Source organism: Haliotis rubra, unplaced genomic scaffold, assembly GCF_003918875.1.
Source record: "Haliotis rubra isolate DU_JTF1 unplaced genomic scaffold, ASM391887v1 Scf565, whole genome shotgun sequence".
Lineage (NCBI taxonomy): Eukaryota > Metazoa > Mollusca > Gastropoda > Lepetellida > Haliotidae > Haliotis > Haliotis rubra.
Window position 1 is genome coordinate 126,618 of NW_025767263.1, and position 21,588 is coordinate 148,205.

Sequence of the window (21,588 nt, forward strand, 5' to 3'; positions counted from 1 at the left end):
ATGGGTACAGTGTGTGAAGCTCATGTCTGGTGTCCCCGCCGTGATAGTGCTGGAATATTGCTAAAAGCAGCGTAAAATTAAACTCACTCACTATTATTAATTAAGGGGAAGCGTAATATAGAAGGTGATATCCAAGTTGGAATCCACTACATCGTATCCCAATTGCGTAGATCGATGCTCGTGCTGTTGATCACTGGATTGTCTAGTCCAGACTCCATTATTTACAGACCGCCGCCACAGAACTGGAATATTGCTGACTGCGGCGTAAAACTAAACTCACTCACTTGTTGCAAGTTGCATTGTTTATTTTCTGTAAATATATATTTCATTGAACTTTACATGATGCATACCTATGAGTTTTTCGTTTGTATATCTCATACCTTGAAAGAGGCAATTGATGGGAATTGGTTGGTCACAATGTGTGACTTGGAAAGTTCTGTGTCATTTTGACCCAACGGTCTTAATCGGTCCTGACACTAATACTACATGCAAATACTTAATTAACTATTAACATCTGACTGTATATCTCTGTTGACATCACTGGAAATAACGACTAAACACCATGCCTGTAATTAGTGCTGTCCTGAATAGGGCTGCACGGAATTATCGGTATACCGGTATATCGTAAGACGCCTCTCAATCGATACGTATTGCAGTGGGGTATTTTCTCAGAACTGGTATATTGGGTGGTAGGATTATATACTCATGGAAACGAATAAGGAAAACATGTAAGCACATTATTTATTTCCAGTTTTTCACCCACAGTGCGATATAGAGTATGACAAAAAACGGAAAAGAAAAACTTTCGTGTGTTCCTTTATTTGTTTCCATGAGTATATGTGATGTGTGAGTTTTGTAAAATCTACAGAGTTGTATTCACAATGAAGTTTCCCATTGTAAGTACTTGACACAACAGCATGCTTTACATACTATCAATTTTATACAAAGGAAATTACAGTCCCTCGAAATCAAATCTAATTTCGAGGTTTGTTATCACAGCCATTTTTAGGGCTTTTGAATGTAGAAAATAGACTCTGCGTATACAATCAATGTCACTCACTGTCAAACACTCCCAAAATATCACAATAAGTATCGGAATACGGCTACCAGAATCGCAACAAATTGCAATACAGTTCATTTGGCAACACATAGCACAAGTACAGAAGCATGCAGACAGACACATATCATTCATTGCTTGAACAGAATTATATGTTTTACGTTCAGAAGGATCATGTTGTAGTTTTAGATTTTGTGTGAAGACCTGTACAGACAGATATAGTGATTTGATTATGATTCCCCATGATGTACATTTCTGGCGTCCCCCGCCGTGATATTGATGGGATGCTGCTAAAAGGGGCGTACAATCTTACTCACTCATTTACTCACTAATATTTCTCCCAAACCTTTCAGTTTTCTAAGGGGCGGTAGGGTAGCCTAATGGTGAACCTTTCGCTCGCCACGCCGAATAGCTCAGGTTCTATTCCAACATAGTTGCAATGTCTGAAACCGATTTCTGGTGTCCCCTGCCGTGATATTGCTGGAATACTGCCAAAGGTGGTCTAAGGCTAAACTCACTTACTCAATTTCCTAGGTCATCCACTCAATCGTCCACATACCAGATGGTTTGTCTCGGTCAGTTTGCTGACCACATGCAATTAGTGATCAGAGTTGGATGGTGATCATAATATAACCCACTTGTTGGGTAAACCAGACTAATGACAGCCCACATTGGAATATTCCTGAAAGGGGCTTATGTTTATTATGTTGTTAGCGGTAGCAGGAACACCAGGTTTCGCCATCACCCGTGTTGGGAATCGAACCCAGACTACCCTTGGAATATAACCTACAACAACACGCACGATTTGGATTTGGCGTCCGCGTTTGGTCTGCTTGACCTTGAAGTCGTTTGACCTTGACTTACATCTTGCGCGTCATTGTTTCCAACATCCTCTTGAGGATTAACAACCTTCTGAATCCTTTGAACAAGTTCATCGGCCTTACCCCCCTTCCAACTCTCTTGGACCCGCTCATCCTGTGATAAATCAATGTATACCAGCGGAGTAAGGACCATGCTCATTGGTCCCGAGGGAGGCCAGGCTGTTGGTTCCAGTAACAATGGTACGATAGGTTTCTTTAAAGCATCTGCCAAGCTGACTTCCCGACGGCAGTTGGCCGATAAGCAGTATTTTGTTGTCACACAGCTGATGACAACCTTTGAGCCCCTCACGCCTTTGTCAATCTTGTCGAACAGGGAGTCCCCTCCGCCCATCTGGTGCACGTCCATCCAACACGTGTAGCCAAGGGAGGTAAGTCGTGCAAACAGTTTTTGTACCTGTGGTTGTTTGCCCCATTGGTATGACAAAAACACGTCCATGCTCTGTGCCTGTGGAATGAAACAAACGGATAACCTATAATATTCACCGTGACGCGCAAACGACGACTAGACAAGTTCTTCTTTCCCCAATCCACCTCAAGAAAAATGTATACTCGTCATACAATAAAAACTAAGCTGTAATGATGCGAGCATGAGTGACTAAGTATAGATTTACATTCAGTTCACTACTACTACTACTACTACTACTACTACTACTACTTCTAGTACCATTACTACTACCACTACTACTACTATGCTATTGATCACCGGATTGTCTGATCCAGACTCAATTATTTACAGACCGCCGCCATATAACTGAAATATTGCGGCGTTAAACAACAAACAAACAAACCAAAAACAATTTAGATTGATGTGTAAAATGTACTTTCAGATATTAATACTAAATTTATTAATTTACCGCCGGCTCAAAATGAAAATTCAGGACATCAAATTCTCATTAAGACCCGAAAAAACCCAAAAAAATCATTAACCACACAAAAACACTTCTCACTGTTCATATAAATAATGAGCACATACTCCTGTTAGTTAACTCTCATAGAACTGTTTGCAAAATATTCAATGCAAATTTCCTTCATGTGCAATTAACTGTATTTTACCTTCATCGTGGAAGTCGTCTTCGACTGGTCTCCGTCTTTGCTATGTTTGTTCTGAGGTATATGGGCAATCGCAGGAACTTGGCCCCACCAGTCTTTATATTCTGTAAACATAAGGACATCCAAGGGCTTTTGGCACCAGCATTGTATGTCGACCCCCATCTGCACCATCCCAATGGCTCTTTCTCTCTCTTCAACTGTTAATCGTGGCATATTTCTCGTACTTGTGTATCATATCATGCATTCTATGTTCTCTTTATACCCTATAGAATCATTCTAAACGTGAAATGGATGCAAATACTGCTTGAATATTGCTGCGTTTTGGCGATTGATATTGCTATGTGTAAACAGAAAATGGAATAATGTTACTTTGAAAGCCAAAATGTTGACAAAAATAATTTTTGATGTTCCTAAACACTTTTTCACAATATCAAAGACATGTTTTACTTGTTTTTACTAATGCAAATCAGCAGAAAATGTTTTAAAAGGCTGAAATCACAGGAATGATTATTTTATAATTTACACACTCTACAACAGTTGTTTCTTGTTTTAATATTTGGAAAATGGTGACTTGAAATGGTTTATTTTTGTCTCAAAGCAGAATTTTATTTCAACCTTTCTTTTGGACATCTAACTCCCTGTTATATGTTTATTTCGGCATGGACGAAAATAGGACAATTTAACTCTTCAGAAAAAGATGCATTTCACCTAAATATGAATGCATTTGAGAAATCTTTTTCGTGATTTGCATGAAGCTGTGTTGTTCAGCTTTCTTGTAAACTAATATGTTCTAACATATCTGTGATAGTTTTTAAGTAATTCATAAAGGTAGGAGTGTATGTCTTATCTGAACCAGTTTGGGATTTCTTCAGAAATATACAGAAAAACCTTGACCCTTGATAAAATCATCCAGACGAAAGGAAGTCAGGATTAAGCTCACCTGTTAACAAGTCTCTGATATGACGGTGGGAGTCATTGTAATCGACTCCTCCTCTTTTGATGACTCCCACATGGGTACAATGCATGAAGCCCATTTCTGGTGTTCCCCGCCGAGATATTGCTGGAATATTGCTAAAACCGGCGTAAAATTAAACTCACTCACTCTTTTGATGACTAAATTATGCAGCAAGTGATCGGGAGGAAAAAACTAGTCTGTTATATCCGTCAGTTTGTTGTACAAGCGAGTCCAGTAATTCCGCGCGTCCAGTAATTCTGCGCAGCTGCAATAGCGTACTTCCGTGTCGAAGGTAAAATCGTCTGCTACCACATTTACCCTTGAAATCGGGACATTTCTGCAAGGGACTGGCTTTTAATCACTAAAGTAAATAACAGTAATTGACAGATAAATTGACAGTTTTATGAAAATTCGTTTTCTTCAGACTTTTAAACCTTTTTCTTCGTTATTCATAATTGGATTTAATATGAAACACTCTTCCTTATATTGATGAAGTGATTTTTTAAAATAATCTGGCCCTAATACGTTTCCATACTTCGGATCGCCAACTGGATGTTATGCGCATGAGTTGCTGCGCAGAATTACAGGACAGCAAGCGATGTCGTCATAACGCCGGTAAGGTCAACCGTATGGCATAATGCAACATTAGAATATTATAGTCGTCAATATATATTCAAGGTAAATATGATGCATACCAGCATGTTTAGTCACGTTAACCACAAAAAATAAGAGACGTTAGTTGCCGTGTTGCGATCGATGTGGTTAGGTGCGCGGAATTACTGGACGGCATTGTAATTCTTGTAAACTGTATTAACCGAACTGACGAAAAACTCTTTTGGCAGAAATATCTTAGGGACGTGAAACAGGTTTTGTTGTCTCCATTTCAATCTCACGGGAAATGGGTGAAATGCATTATTATTGTCAAAATGTATGGGTTCTTATTTTCTGTAAGTCAGGGATATCGAATTTAATGCAGTTGTGAAAAGGTAAAAATATTGGTTCAGAAATAGACTGAGTTAATATTTAACGTCACATCGGCAATATTTCAGCCATATCGTGAATGGTTCAGAAATAAATTGCATCTAAATGATGACAAGTCGGTATTTTGACAGCCTGTATTGGAATACATCTAATTGAGGATTGGTTTCGGCTGTAGCTTGGGGGCCGAATATTGGCCTCTTCACATGCCTAGACACTTCTTCGGGAATCTATCTGAACTCTCCCAGTAAAATACGTTTATGCATCTTTGTAGATGAAGGATATAGGATTCTGGTCAATCTTTCTCGACTTGGAAACTAGAATCTACACCCAGCACAGCCAGCCACTCTTACCTGGTTCAACCTGTAGACTGACTTCCACCTTGTTGTAACTAAGCTGGAGGAGAAGCTCCCGGAACTTGGCCTTGGACCAGAATGCATCAGTCTCTACTTCCTCTCCCGGCCGGGAGAAGAACCTGATGAAGAGGTACTCGCTGAAGATCGGCCCCATGGACCCGGCCGGTGGCCATGTGCACTTCTCTAGGAGTAGAGGAATTATCGGCTTGCCCAGTGTGACCGCAAGGTTCACCTGGAATAAATAGTGTTGGCAGTGTATCCTTGTCGGTTTCAAAACAGGCATCAATAATCGAGATAACAGAGCTGAAATACGTTTTGTCAGAGAGGATCACGAAGTACGTGCTCCGGACAACCAGTTCGGACTTCTATTTTTAAGCTTCAGTGGCTGGGTGAGTTAGATGGCTGACCTTTGGTGCCTTATTGTGAGAGAGTGGGATACGATGACACGTGTCAGCGATCCTGACCACCCGATTCCGTTAATTGCCTCTTACGACAAGTATGGGTTGCTGAAGACTAGGGCCTAGATTTTCGAAGCTCTCTTAGCCCTAAGATAGTCGTAAGTTAAAGTTAATGTATGGCACTTACGACTATCTTAGCAATAAGAGAGCTTCAAAAATCTAGGCCCAGGATCTTCATGGTTCATTTTCCCCCGATGTGATATTGCTGGAATATTGCTGAGAGCGGCGTCAAACCCAACTTAGTCAGTCAGTCAGTCAGTCACTGGTCATTCTATAAAGGGTAAATTGAATAAAGAATGTAAATTGACCATACCTCGCGGTTGCAGTTCGGGCTGCCGGCATACTTGTCCGTCACACAGCAGAGGACAACAGTAGCTGCTCGTATACCTCGGTCAATCTTCTCAAACAGCTTGTCTCCCCCTCCCATCTGGCCAATGTCCAGCCAACAGCTGTATCCAGCTGACACGAGGTGGCGCTGTAACAGCTGTACTTCCGGTTGCTTGCCCCATTGGTAGCTGATGAAAATATCCGGGGGACTTTTGTAGTCCTGTGGTTCGTCCTCTACTACTGTTTCTGGAAACAAGGGTGAATTTTGTTTTACGCCGCTTAGTAAACAAGCCCTAACATTTTTCGTCTAATTGCTGCTTGTTTTGGCTATATTCCTGCTACAAAAGAGGCGGTGGGGTAGCCTAGTGGTTAAAGCGTTCACTCGTCACGCCGAAGACCAGGGTTCAATTCCCCACATGTGTACAATGTGTGAAGCCCATTTATTCCTGGTGTCCCCCGCAGGCATATTGCTGAAATGTTGCTAAAGCAACGTAAAACCATACTCACTCAGTCCATCTACATGACGGCTGCCTGTAACTTCATAAGACTGGACCAGAAAATCCCGTGATTGGCAAAAATGACCTGACCACCCAATCCCTTTAGTCGTCTTTTCCTAAACTCATTGATAGTTGAAGAACAATTCTAACCCGCGTCGGTACGGAATGACTACGGTTAATCTTGAGAAAGTTTTTGTCCCATAAAATCGGATTTAAAATTGGCATCACCTGCCATTTTCATAGCATTCTCCACAATGACCGCCGCATCGGTCCTGTTCATCTCTTGCAGTGTCTGTAGAACACCGAACGTGGCATCTCTGGTCTTGTGGGTGCTGTACCATTCATTCAACATTGACTGGCACGGGTCAGCCGTCTGTGCCCATCCCCGGATGTCGTCGTTGCTGTAACCAAGGCGACTACTCAGCAACCGCCAATCGTGTTTGCTCTCAGGATTCAAAAGTTTAGAAACATCACGTGCCCAAAATGGCGCGTGGCTTAATGTCTGAAAGACAATAAAAATTTCATGGTTTATACGTATTTTGATTTATTGAAAGTAGGGGAGGTCGGGTAGCCTAGTTGTTAAAGCGTTCGCTCGTAATGCGGAAGCCCGGGTTCGATTCCCCACATGGGTTATATGTGTAAAGCCCATTTCTGGTGTCCCCAGCCGTGATATTGCTGGAATATTGCTAAAAGCGGCGTAAAACTAAACTCACTCACTAACTGATTAAGCAAAAGTTAGATATTACTATATTCTCTGTTCTTGCTTTCTTGCTATACCAGGTGGGCACTGCTTGGCTCCTGTGCATCAAAAAGGTCATGTTACTTTCAGTTTGTTTGTTTGTTGTTTAACGCCGCACCCAGCAAACTTCGAGCAATATTGTACTACCAGTACACAACAATACGCTTTTCACATGAAACGTATTGCAATAATTTTCTTCTGAGAAGCGGTATATTGGGTAAAACATTACAACAAGTTTGTCATTATCTGTATGGTTTAAGTGAAATTTACAGACTTTTATTCACCTCTAATGTTTTCTTTCATAGCTAATTGACAAAACAGCATACATTATATGCTATGAGTTGAATAAAAATCAAAGAATCACAACTACATCACCCATATGTTAGATCGATGTTATCAGAACCATATTTGCTTTTGGGGCCTTTGTATGTAGAAAATAGTGAGTGAGTTTAGTTTTACGCCGCACTCAGCAATATTCCAACTATATGGCGGCGGTCTTATAATACTCGAGTCTGGACGGGAGAGTTCAGTAATCAATGTCATGAGCATCGATTTACGTAATTGGGATACAATGGCATACATCAGCCGCGTCAGCGAGTCTCACAACCCGATCCCGTTAGTCACCTCTTACAAGGGGCGGTGGGGTAGCCTAGTGGTTAAAGCGTTCGCTCGTCACGCCGAAGGCCCGGGTTCGATTCCCCACGACTCTTACGACAAGCATGGGTTGCTGAAGAGCAATTCTAACCTGAATCTTCTCGGGTCTATTGGTATCATCAGAATGAATCTATGCAATTGGGATGAAACGACATGTACCCAGTCTCACCACCCGGTCCCGACCAGCATTGGTTGCTGAAGATCAGTTCTAACTCGGATCTTTGATATGTGTATGGGCAGGGAACCATAGCAAACTAGTCAATGTTATTGTATAAATCAGGGCAAACTTTGAGTTCTATATATTACATCCACAAACAGGGTTTTCAAACGAATATCATTGTGACAATTGTTGTGTCCATGTGAGAATTCGAACCCGGGCTTTCGGTGGGACCAGCGAACGCTTTATGTATCCCACTATTCAATAATAACGACTGGGGAATATTTTAATTATATTTACCTTTTTGTCGATTTCTTCGACTTTTGACACAGTGTCTTCAACGGTTTCCCCCAATTCACGGAGTTCTGTCCTTTGATAGTCCAAGCGGACCTCCGCACGATCCACCCGCTCCTTCTGAACTGTGACGTCATTCTGGACATTGTCTACCTTGGCACCTGTTGACGTCACTTCCTCTTCGAGTTGCCCCACTTCCTGCTTTACGCCCTTCATATCGGCTGACAACGCCTCCAGGCTGGATAGAGAGTAACGGTATGAGTACCATCTAATGTTAAGATTTGCAGGTTTTAAAGGTTTGAATAGATGAATGCAGTAAAGAGGGTTCGGGTGATCCTGGCACAGTCAGGCTAGGCTGGTTAGGCTCACAACCCAGACAGCGAATGGAACTTTTCCCAGGAAGCGCTGCCCTGAAACGCTCTGAGAGTACGCTGACTGCAAAACCCTGCAGCCTTCTGCAATATTCAGAGGTCAAAGGGAAGGTGTTCCTGGCAGTAGAAACCTAGACCCTCTCCCGTTGCCAGTCAACAGACTGGGAGGAAGAGTCCGTTTGATTTCATTTGAGACCGATGAATTGCTCACTAACACAAAATCTAATAATTGCAACTAAACCAAATTTTTCGCAGTCACATGAAATCGACAGACCAACTCAGATGATTTGTTTCATAATTTTGGACACTCGAATAAAAAAGTTGTTTAACAAACGATCATTATTTTGTTGTCATTTATCGCTATTTTTTACGAGGGGGAAACAGCGAGTTGCACATGAAATTGGGTCTATCGATTTCATGTGTGATATATATTTATATATTTCATGACGCCATCGGCAAACGCTGGGTCGTGTCATGGATGGACCTCGCAGTACAAAGCCACAGCATGGCGAATATGGTAACAAAAGATCGAGCCACGCCACCATGTCGCTTAAGATACTGTGTTTGTGCCATCCACTGATAAGGTATTGGACAGCCTCGTTCCATTCAGTTTAACCGAAAGTGACCAAACAAATGTATAAAGACCTTTTGAAATGGGAAAACCGGAGATATCAGAAACATCAAAATACCATATCATAGTTTATTAGCCTCCAATATTTTCATATTTTCCTCACAAACCTCCTTCCTTCCAGTATATCCAGAATGAAGATACAAGTGTCCTTGACCGACTGAACTTTGGTAGTGTCGCGGAGGTCAGCTATGAAGGACTTCCGGCTGTCCAGAAGGGGCCGATGAATTGCTCCCACTGCACGCATCGCGTTCAAAACTAGGGGAGATAACTCCCCGTCTTCCGGTCGAGACAATAACTTTGTGTAGAACTCCATTACTGGTTCTGCTTTGTCCTGCAAATGATTTGACACACGTATGGAAATAATTTTTTGAGTTCAAAATTAACATATTGTTTCCATTCGTTTCAACGAATTATAATCCTTTTTGTCAGGGCCGACAGTCAGTTGATTCTCTGGTTTGTTTACACGGCAAGGTCGCTTGGTAGGATTAGTGCTGTGCCGCGTGAGGCTAAAAATAGCCTTTATATATGAACGTCAGGTACGAGCGGTAGAGCAGGACGTGCGTATGCTTGTTAAGAACACCCGGTGTCCTCACTATATTTTCCCCACATGGGTACAATGTGTGAAGCCCATTTCTGGTGTCCCCCGCCGTGATATTGCTGGAGTATTGCTAAAACGGCGTAAAACCATACTCACTCACTCAGTATATTTTCAGCATAAATTATGACACACACACACACACACGAGGGGCTGATGAATTTGAGGGGGGTCACCCATTGTGTTCTGTTGAGGATGGGGCCACGTGCAGGGGAGATATTGATTTCGTACATGACACAAGGGGTGAGACGTCACTTACTTTGTATATATCTTTTAAGGCTGTCACTCACATTGTACATGCTTCACCATACAATCATCGTTGACTCCCCTAGTCATAATTTTCAACAGGCCCTTAGCCCTTTTTCCACAAATATTTTGACCTTCACTGCAGATGCTAGACTAGCATGGATGTTATCACTTGCCATATAATTCACTCACCATTGACGTTCGAACGGCAACGTTCTTGAGGACGTTCACCAATAGTCGTCGGCCATGTTGTTTATGAACGTCAGCCTGCATCAACGTCGCAGTGTGCGCTACGATCAAGTCTGGGCGTTGTTGGGACAAGTGTAGGAGAATTGTCAGATAGCTGGCTTGTTCCGGTTCGTCAGCTGACTTCATCTCCTTGATAATAGTTGCGACGTGGTCATCATCGAACAGCTGGAAATATACACACAAATCTGATTGTTGAAGAAACACGGTGGATCAGAATTTCAAACTGTCATTATGATACAGACAGACATCTTACAATAATGTTCTACAAGATAACATTACCATTATTAGCTATGTTTTAACACAACCTAAGCCACTATTCTGAAGCTCACCTGCAAGAAATACTGAATCTGTATCGACAAAGGAATTTTTCCATGTTTATTGAATTGATTACTGACAGACATCATTCAATATTGTTTTAAAAGAAAGCAATATCACTATTAATTCATTTTAACAAAACCACAAGCCACTTTATTCTGAAGCTGACCTGCAAGAAACGCGGAAAATCTATCGACAAAGGGGATTTTTCCATATTCACTTAATTGATAAAATTGCTGTGAGGAGTGTGTCCATTTCATGTTTACCACGACTACTAAGGCAGAACACAAGTTCGGGGGTTTAAGCTGTCCTCGTGGTTACAATACACAGTTGCGTTATAACGAGGTATTCAATCACGTACCTGTGGTTGACGTGTGGCTACGTCTTCCATCAGTGAGAGGACAAGCTCCCTCACGTCATCATCCCGACTGTCCATGAGGTCAAAGAAGGTCGAAAAGTGCGGCACAAGGGGCTCTGGGTTGGACGGGTACACTTTGGTTATGGGGACTGAAAAAACGTTTGCTCGTTTATTGTGATGTGAGTGAGTGAGTTATTTCTACGCCGCTTTTACTAATATTCCAGCAACTGCACTACCCCGCCGAACGTATAGCGGGTCAGTAGCCTATGCTTGAAAGAGGCGATTAACGGGATTGGGCGGTCAGGTTCGCTGACTTGGTTGACACATGTCATCGTATCCCAAATGCGTAGATCGATGCTCATGCTGTTGACCACTGGATTGTCTGGTCCAGACTCGGCTACTTACAGACCGCCGCCATATAGCTGGAATATTGCTGAATGCGGAGTAAAACTAAACTTAGTCGCCTTTAACAAGCATGGGTTACTGAAAATCAATTCTAACCAGGATCTTCACGGTTCGTGACAGATGTGACCTTACTGAAGTTAAGAATTCAAAATTTGGTAAAGAGCTTGAGTTAGAGAGATGATAAAGTTCGGCAAAATGTTTGTTATAATTATAGGGGAGGACACCTTAGTCCTTTACCTTTCAAACCAATGGAATATGTTTCGGCAGTTCAACCAGACACGTTATCCTGTGGACTTGTGGTTTTACATTTACAGCAAACTACGTTTATAACGAACGCGAGTATGACGAAATGACGGTTATATCGAATATTTGTCCATGCCACTTGTTGAACATTTTGGTCGAAATGCTTATAACGAACTACAGTTATAACGAACTAAAATTAGTGGTGCCTTTAAATTCGTCATAACCGTAGTTTACTGTATATATGGTTGACATGTCTGTTATAATTCTCCATCTACACTCACACAGTATGTCTGTGTTCTCCTCCTCAACGAACAGCTTGACCATGGCCTCAAAGTGCGGGGCCAGGGCTTTAGCCTCCTTAGAAGCTATGGAGGCTACATGGCTGATAGCAAGGCTCTGGATCTGCTCAAACTCGTTGCCCATGAAGGACACTATTCTGCAGATCAACTCGGAGGCTTTCGCTGCTGTCTCCGGGTTGTCTATCTGTGGAATAGATCAATGAAGGAATAGATTAATGCTTTGTGTGTTTTAACGCCGCACTCAGCAATAGTCCAGCTATATGGCGGCGGTCTGTAAATAATCGAGTCTGGACCAGACAATCCAGTGATCAACACCATGAGCGTCGATGTACGTAGTTTGGATACGATGACATGTGTCCACCAAGTCAGCGAGCCTGACCACCTGATCCCGTCAGTCGCCTCTTACGACAAGCATGGGTTGCTGAAGGTCAATTCTGATCTGGATCTTCAAGTGTAACAGATAGATATACAAACCATTTTACAACTCAGAAGTCCCTTGTAAGGTGATCTACCTTCTGTTGTTGGCGATCTCTAGCCTGTTTTTATATTGTTTGTCCCAATAGTGCTATTAGTTTTAAACTTTCCACGCTAGTTTTAATTCTAATTGTGATATTCTAGTTGTTTTACTGTCCTTCGTCGGCAGGTTTTTATAATATACATATGTTTCATTTCAAAATCAACTATGTTCTCGTCACGATATGGCTGAAATATTGCCGATGTGACGTTAAATAATAACTCACTCACTCACTACAACTCAGAAGGACTTTCTGCTGGAAGTATGAGACTAAATCCCAATCTCATTATTTGTGAAACGATGAGCGTCTGCCGTGCAAACTAGGAACGAACATATCTTCACGTTTCAGAGTAAAACCAAACGCTTGTAGTCATGATGCATGGCTTTTGCAGATTTTTACTCAGTAAATATATTGGACTTTAAACCTGATAAAAGAAAATGTTTTAGTGCAATGAGCAATTGGTTAGTTTGTGTTATTTGCAGGCCGTTTTGTCACCTCGCCAAGCACATCTCCGGTTTTGTTTACTTCCATTCATTTACCATACATACACTGCACCTGATGGACAAATGGATTAGTTTTCAGCCCAATTCCATAGGCTTAAGTTTAGTCATCCTATCAAATTGCTTCCAAAAGCTAGAGACGTTTTGTGCTCAGGTGGAGATCCAGGTGGTGATGTCACTTCCGAAATGGACCTATAATGGGAATATAATGACCTGCATTCTCGAGGATGCATTCAACACTATTTCAACTATGAGGGCTCATTGGTCACTTGGGACATGCAACTCACTCACTCACTCACGCATGCAAGGACGCACTCACTCACTCACTCACTCATTCACTCACTCACTCACTCACTCACTCACTCACTCACGCAAGGACGCACTCACCATCTTACACAACCTTGTACCAACAGTGGAGTATAGGTCGTAAAAGGCGGTGTCGGGAGTGTTGCTGTCGGGATTGATGAAGTCTCTTTGTGTCGCGGACATCGTCAGAGACATCAGAATACCAACTTCCTCATCAGACAGGATCTTTGCGTCTCTGAAACAAAGATGGGAACAAAGATACTGATAAAGTACAATTCTCAGGGCCGACTTGATTAAAGGAAGACATCGAGAGATACCCAACGGCTTAACGATACAAACAAACACGTGACTTTAAAACATCACGATGAACACATCACATTCCCTTTCTGAATCATGCACTGGAATTATAACTGCCACTTAGGGAATCGAACTCTGGTTTTAGGCGTGATGACCGGATGCTTTAACCACCGGACTACTCCACCATCCGTGTAAAGCTGATGGTAGCGCTTGGAATGAGAGCTCAGTTACAATCTCTAAGACCACAGGCAGTGTAACTTGTAACTCAGTATTCATTTATTTATCAATACGTTAGTGTCTTACGTAATCGCGTCCATTGCCTTCGCAGCCAGGGTCTGCGCAATGTTACGCGATGATGACAGGTCCCAACGGAAGTCAGCATCTTCTAGGAGTGGCTGGAGAGTCTTCATGGAGTGGAACATCAACGTCTTTTCTTTCTGAAATAGACCCAGTTTATTAAATACAGATATATTAAGCACGCCTTAGATTGTCCCTTATTCCTTTCAACTCAAATTTAGTTATACGTATTGCTTTGGGTCTTCAAGACTGTAGGTATCGATCCATGGTTTCCTTTGCTCCGGTTAACTCGAACTAGAGAACATCGGACTCCGGTTAACTCTCGAACTAGAGAACATCGGACTTGCTAGTCCGTACCTCCAAACATGCAGATTGCTCGTATTAAAAAATATAAAGGTTATGCCTTTATTCGGAATGAAATGAAAATCGTAAAAATTGTGTCGTTTGTCAACATTTATTTTGAAAATATGATATGGTTCTACAAACACGAATTCCACTGAAACTGCCTATGCCTTCTCTTTTTATGGTGGGGCCGTAGTGTACCGTTTAGTGGTTAAAGCGTTCGCTCGTCCTGCCGAAGATCCGGGTTCGAGTCCTCACATGGGTACAATGTATGAAGCCCATTTCTGGTGTCTCCCGCCGTGATGTTGCTAGAATATTGCTCAAAGCGGCTTCTAATCATATCCACTCCCTCATCTTAACCTTTTCTAAATATATAAATGTGTCAAATGTAAACGAACGATACTAATCGTGCTTGTTATCTCACTTTGACCTTGTCTTAAAATGTACATTTAAAACTTTCTTATCGTGCTGGATACCTCGGTTTGACCTTTTCTTAACATTTAACTTTGTAAATTATAATGACATAGTTATCGTGCTTCTTACCTTGATATTGAACTCCACCCTTGTTACGACCTCTGACCCCAACCTGAGCATGAACTTTGACCTTGATGCAAGGCACTTCAAGCAGTAGTAAACCATACGTTCATTCAACTCTTTGATGACCCGGTCACGTCTGAAACACCAACACACGAACATGATACTTATATAGTTGATGGTGTGTGCGTGTCTGCGTGTGTGCGTGCGCGCGTGTGTGTATTGCGTGCATTGCGTGCGGAAGTTGTGATATAAGTGCATACCTTTCACAGAATCGTTAAACCAAACTCACTCACTCACAGATTCCGAAACATCTAACGCCAGGAAGGTGAGGTTTCCAAATCACAAATCATTATACTTTGTACAATCTTACAAATAAACCACCCGCCATCATATGTACTTTTTATTCATATTCCGGCCTACGCGTAACAAAAGTTCCGTTCTGGTATGTCACTTATGAAGTAATATCAAGACAAGAGACCCCAATATAGAAGAGAGGACAGTTTGGTTCAAGAACTTACTTAATCTGTTCCAAGAACGCTGATAAAACGCTGACGTAGAGGGTGGTCAGTGTCTCTTTGTTGTCATCCGGGTCCCCAGATATCTCGACGTCAGTTATAAGGTCAAGGACATCCTGTGCATCGGCCACATGAGGCTAAAATGCAAAAACACTTCAACAATTAAACCTGTTCGTTTCAATGATAGCGAAAGGTGTAAATGAATAAACTCAAGATATTGGGATTCGAACCCAAGACCAGCGATCCTGGTGCGTAAGTGGGGCGCACCTTTCTAAGGCCAAACCTAAGGCCATAGACGGCTGGGTTACCTACGCCTCTAGATGCTATGGCATAGATTCGTTGCGACAATATAACACTCAACTGACCAACAAAATATAGTATACACCTGATGTTTTTGAGATTTTCATGACATTCCACGCACTGCACAGGGTATCTGCGATAGTTTGGCAACCAGTACACGGCGTTTGTGACTTGTAAGTGAAAAGAAAAACCTTTTCCCTATTTATTTACCTATTTTTTAAATAATCCCAAAATATCATATTTAATTAATCGTTAGTGAGTGAATGTGGTTTTACGCCGCTTTTAGCAATATTCAAGCAATATCACGGCGGGGGAAACCAGAAATGGGCTTCACACTTGGTACCCATGTGGGGAATCGAATCCAGGCGTGACGAACGAACGCTTTAACCACTAGGCTACCCCACCGCCCGCATTAATTATTAACGTAACAGTTTGTTTCGAACACCGACCTTCCATTTCAGGAACTTGTCCTTGACAGTCAGGATTGTATGAGCTGTGTCCGCACAGTGGCGTTTTGGTATCTTTACCAGGGACTTCAGGAGCCCAATCAGCAGACTGATATGTTCTTTGGAGCTGCAACAAAGGTTGTGGCTCTCAATGTTAAGGCCCCGTAAAGATCCGGGTTAGAATTGGTCTTCAGTAACCCATGCTTGTTCTAAGAGGCGACTAACGGGATCGGATGGTCAGACTCGCTGACTTGGTTGACACATGTCATCGTATCCTAATGGAGGAAACTGATGCTCATACCGTTGATCACTGAATTGTCTGGTCCAGACTCGATTATCTACAGACTGCCGCCATGTAGCTGGAATATTGCTGAGTGCGGCGTAAACCTAAACTCACTCACTCATACTACAATCAACTCACACAAATTGAAAGTCAGTTCTAAATTTGTTGAACGTTTATTTAAAGCCTTATGGATTTTGTATGCATTGCACAATTTCATCCATACTATGGTCCTCACAAACCTGAGAACATAATCATAGCTAACCGGGATTCGAACGAGCATGTGGTTCAGTCGTGCCAAGAGTTTATACGGCTGATTGGGGCGCCTTGGTTGAGTGGACGACCTTTGTCCCTTCATTCAAAGAACATACTTATAATAGGTTGTACCAAATGATGTTCAACATGAAGCTGACGTCAAGGATGTCACTGCTTACTTGTTCATGCTGCCACAGATGACGTTGCAGACGGCAGGTTTGACCAGCAGAGCGTCGAGGAAGCTGTGGTCAGTCAGCTGGTCAAGGAACTGTCCGAACGCTGGAGTCATTGTCTCAAAGAGGCTTGAATTACCCTGGAAAGGAAAGCTGACATTGATCCATGGCGTCGAGTTAGTTTTGGTCTAGAAATCCGGTCTGGAATTGCAGGCACCATATACCTGGAACACTGCTGTAGGCGGTTAAAGAAACACAACTGAAGACATACGTCATGTTTGTTTGTTGTTTTACGCCGCACTCAGCAATATTCCAGCTATGGCGGCGGTCTGTAAATAACCGAGTCTGGACCAGACAATCCAGTGATCAACACCATGAGCATCGATGTGCGCACCTTGGATACGATGAAATGTGTCAACCAAGTCAGCGAGCCTGACCACCCGATCCCGTTAGTCGCCTCTTACGACAAGCATGAGTTGCTGAAGACCAATTCTAACCAGAATTTACTTATTCAATCACCGGTCCCAACACTCACAAACATTTTTATCAACAGCTTATATTTGCACCGGGTGCTTTTTAGCATTTTGTTCTCACTAATATCTTAGCACAGAGCAGAATTATAGAAAACATGTCTTTCAGCGATTAAATTTATTGTAGCAAAGTGATACAAACTAAACTCTGACCCTGACCTTCAGGACAGTGTCGGTGACGCCGTTGTACAACACCCCCACCTCCTTGACCAGATGGTGAATTTTGCAACCATGCTTATCCTTGCACATGTTGACAAGAAATGACAGTATGTCACTTGACAGTTGGACAAACAGGTTACCTCCCCTGAAAAACAGATAGAAACAGTTGCATACAAAAAGACTCGTACCTGAATAGTACGCCATTATTGCCAAGAATCGCAGGGAAATTAATCAAATCGCGCGTAGTAAAATTTGAAACGAGGTCATATCGTTTCTTTGCGATTATCGATTTTCATCATTATTTCCGTGATTATAAAATTATCCTGTTACTAATATTTGTTCACGACATAAGACACTTTTGACCCCTTGAGACCACATTGAAGTTAATGTTTTGCATTGGCTGAGCCGAGGAGGGGTTCAGAGGGTTCGAACCCCTAAAACACCCCCACCCCTTTGAAAATTCCTAGATCCGCCTCTGCGTGTTGTATTATAAATTTTAGGAGTTGCTATGTTTGGAAATTCAGAGCTATCTTTCATCATTGGAAATAGTCCTAACAGACCTACTCAGCGACCCACCCACTCTCTCACAGACCTACACAGAAACTCACTCACTCACTCTCTCATAGACCTGGGGCGGTGGGGTAGCCTAGTGGTTAATGCGTTCGCTCGTCACGCTGAAGACCCGGGGTCGATTCCCCACATGGGTACAATGTGTGAAGCCCATTTCTGGTGTCCCCCGCCGTGATGTTGCTGGAATATTGCTAAAAGCGGCGTAAAACCAAACTCACTCACTCAAAGACCTACTCACCGACCCACTCACTCACTCACTTACAGACCTACTCAACGATTATCTCACTCACTCTCTCACAGACCTACACAACGACCCACTCACTCACTCTGCGCAATGATCTCACCTGACGGCTGTGAGCAAGTCGTGGAGAACGTCAATGACAATCTTCAGTGTCTTGTTGCTCTGCGGGAAGTCTGCTTGACCGATTACTTGTTGAAGTCGACTCAGATGACGTCGGAAGATGTCAACATTTCGGATTCCCTTACAAATGGATAGGGTTGACACAAATAACCTAAATTCAGTCGGTACTTAAAAGCCACCTTCAAAGCATATGGGTCTAAAATAATCTCAATTTAGGTACCAGAATTCTTATCTTTTTGCGATAGCTTGAATCGAAGAATCGAAGTTATGATAAGCACATGCTTGATGGAACTGTCTGATACCGTGCTGAGAGAAACCTAATTCACTCACTCACCCGTAATATCGACCGATCCGAGTAAGAATTGGTCTTAAAGCAATCCATGCTTGTGGTATGAGACGACTAAGGGGATCGGGTGGTCAGGCTCTGGTCAGGCTCGCTGACTTGGTTTACACATGTCATCGTATCAGTGTGCGAAATAGCCACTGGCCCGTTAGCTCGTGGCTAGTAAAACTCCAGTCGGGCCAGTAAATCCCTACAATCTCTGGCCCGACTGGCTAGTGAATTTTCATGGAGTCATTTTGTAAATATATCACTCTCTCCGACTTGTTAAGTTATTATACACTTTTAAATCATGCAAGATTATGGCCTGATAAAAATGTTCATCATATTAGCAGCTTAATGATGAAACCCGTCTCATGCCAACACTAACTTATTCTCATCTATTTTTTTAAATCTTTTGCTTTGTTTCTACATTCAAATTTCGGGCTAGTGACTTATTTTGTGGGCTAGTAACTTTCAGGCATAGGTAGCCCGACTGGCTAGCAAAATTTGGAAACTATTTCGCACACTGCATGGTCATATCCCAGTTGGGTAGATTGGTGCTCATGCTGTTGATCACTGGATTTTCTGGTACAAACTCGATTATTTTCAGACCGCCATATAGCTAGAATATTGCTAAATGCGGCGTTAAACAACAAACAAACAGACGTAATATCGACCACCTGTTTGATACCCGTCATATAGCCGAAATATTTCTGTGCGAGGCCTCAAACAAAGAGTTTCACGCCATTTTTAGAAATATTCGAATGATATCAAGGTGGAGAACACCAAGAATGGCCTTCACAGATTGGGACCCTGTAAGAAATAGAACTTGACGAGAGGAATGTTAATCCTCTAGGCTACCCCACCACCCCGAACAAAATATAAAGAATTTAAACGACTGACATATCACTTACATGGAAGATGCCGTTGTCATAAAGACTGCATATCATCTCTGAGACGAACCTTTGCGTATCGATGACGTCATCGCGACGTGACAGGAAAGAAGTCTCGTGGAACATGTACAACTCCAGGAAGTCCTCCTGTGCTTCCATGTACAACTCCTGTCTGGTCAAGTACATGAACAACATAGGTAATGTATACAACTGGATTACACATTTCAACATTTGAAGATCAGGGTAAGAATTGATCTTCAGAACCCATGCTTGTCGTAAGAGGCGACTAACGGGATCGAGTGGTCTGGCTCGCTGATTTGGTTGACACATTTCATCGTATCCAATTGCGTAGATTGATGCTCATGCTGTTAATCATCAGATTGTCTGGTCCAGACTCGATTATTTACAGACCGCCGCCATATAGCTGGAATATTGCTGGTATGGCGTTAAATCTTGCAGTGTGAGTGAGTTAGTTGAGTTTTACGCTGCGCTCAGTGTCAACCAAGTCAGCGAGCCTGACCACCAGATCCCGTTAGTCGCCTCTTACGACAAGCATGAGTTACTGAAGACCAATTCTAACCCGGATCTTCAAGGGTTCTTGCAGAATAAATCTACTACAAGGTACATATTAGTAATAACTATAGCGTTTAAGGAAGATAATGAACTTATTTATGATACTGTTCAAGTCTTGCTGATGTCAATGGAGGTCAAAGAAAAACTTTTGAGAATTGAATGATACAGATGAATCATGTATAACGAATGTTGTATGTACATACAAGCTGTAGGAAAGGTTATACATGATGCGTGACAGCGTGACATGCAACTTGCATGTTTTGAGCGTTGTCACATGCTTTCTGTGAGGTGATTTGTCTGTTTTCCGCACTGTATGCTATGGAATCCTAGAAGGGACATTGTCGCGATGTCGCCCGAAAAAAACACGCAAACAGTAGAAACATTAACCAAAGTGCGACAATGCACGACATTTTGAACATTTGGCGCATTGTCACATTGCAGCGTAGACGCGCATTTTAAGGCATTTTTACACATCTCAGGTGGGGCGACAATGCCACAACATATTTTCACCTTGCATTGTCGCATTGTCGGCCTTAGGATGAATAGATAGATATTATTCAAAGCGCGACATTGCGACATAGCCCTCTGGTATTCCATAGTATACCGCTACTGAACTGCACTGTTAACAAACAATGGTTAATCAATATAATTCAAACCCGTGTGTTTTGACTAGAAACGACTAATGGCCACAGAGATACTATAAGGAAGTGTTTAAAACATGAATACCACATTCTGTATTCTGACGCGAAACCGACAAGTCTATTGACCTGTCGCTCACGATTGAGTGAGTGAATATGATTTTACGCCGCTTTGAGCAATATTCCAGCAATGTCATGTCATGGGACGACAAAAGTTGGCTTCACACATTGTACCCAGTACGGGAATCAAACCCGGGTCTTCGGCGTGAAGAGGGGACGCTTTAACCACCAGACTACCCCATCGCCCCTCGTGGTGAAGAACCCTAAGGTACCCCTTCACAATTGGCATAACATTGGACAAGGATATCTGATTGTAACGAAGATGATACAATGCCGTACTTTACCTGATCTGCTTTACTAAGTTTATTGCACGAATGGAAGATAAAACAAAAGTAGATTATTTGTTTTGTCATATTGTAGAGATCGGAGTTATAAGATATTATTTTGTCGTTTTGTCGCATATAAACTAACATACAAAAGAAACTACACACCTGGTGTTTTGGGATTATTTGAAAAGTGTTGTGATTTTGACTGGCAACTTCGCAATTGGGCACGATATCTGTGGTGTTTTGGCAACATATTAGAAAAGTCTGTGACTTATACA

At 42.3% G+C, this 21,588-nt stretch overlaps 1 protein-coding gene across 1 annotated transcript; it reads right to left on the reverse strand.

Moving 5' to 3' along the window:
* Window positions 1-921: 921 nt before the first annotated feature.
* Window positions 922-21,352, reverse strand: LOC124254141. The gene is made up of 20 exons (XM_046688018.1): window positions 21,329-21,352; window positions 19,735-19,885; window positions 18,482-18,618; window positions 17,568-17,712; window positions 16,885-17,018; window positions 16,174-16,297; window positions 15,428-15,561; window positions 14,916-15,045; window positions 14,037-14,170; window positions 13,518-13,671; window positions 12,098-12,299; window positions 11,172-11,317; window positions 10,439-10,660; window positions 9,513-9,736; window positions 8,410-8,641; window positions 6,788-7,061; window positions 6,049-6,308; window positions 5,275-5,509; window positions 2,992-3,092; window positions 922-2,383 (listed from the first exon to the last, which is right to left on the reverse strand). Exons 2-20 carry the CDS (start codon window positions 19,870-19,872, stop codon window positions 1,844-1,846), a joined length of 3,666 nt encoding a protein of 1,221 aa, XP_046543974.1. The 5' UTR covers window positions 19,873-19,885; window positions 21,329-21,352; the 3' UTR covers window positions 922-1,843.
* Between the last annotated feature and the right edge of the window lie 236 nt (window positions 21,353-21,588).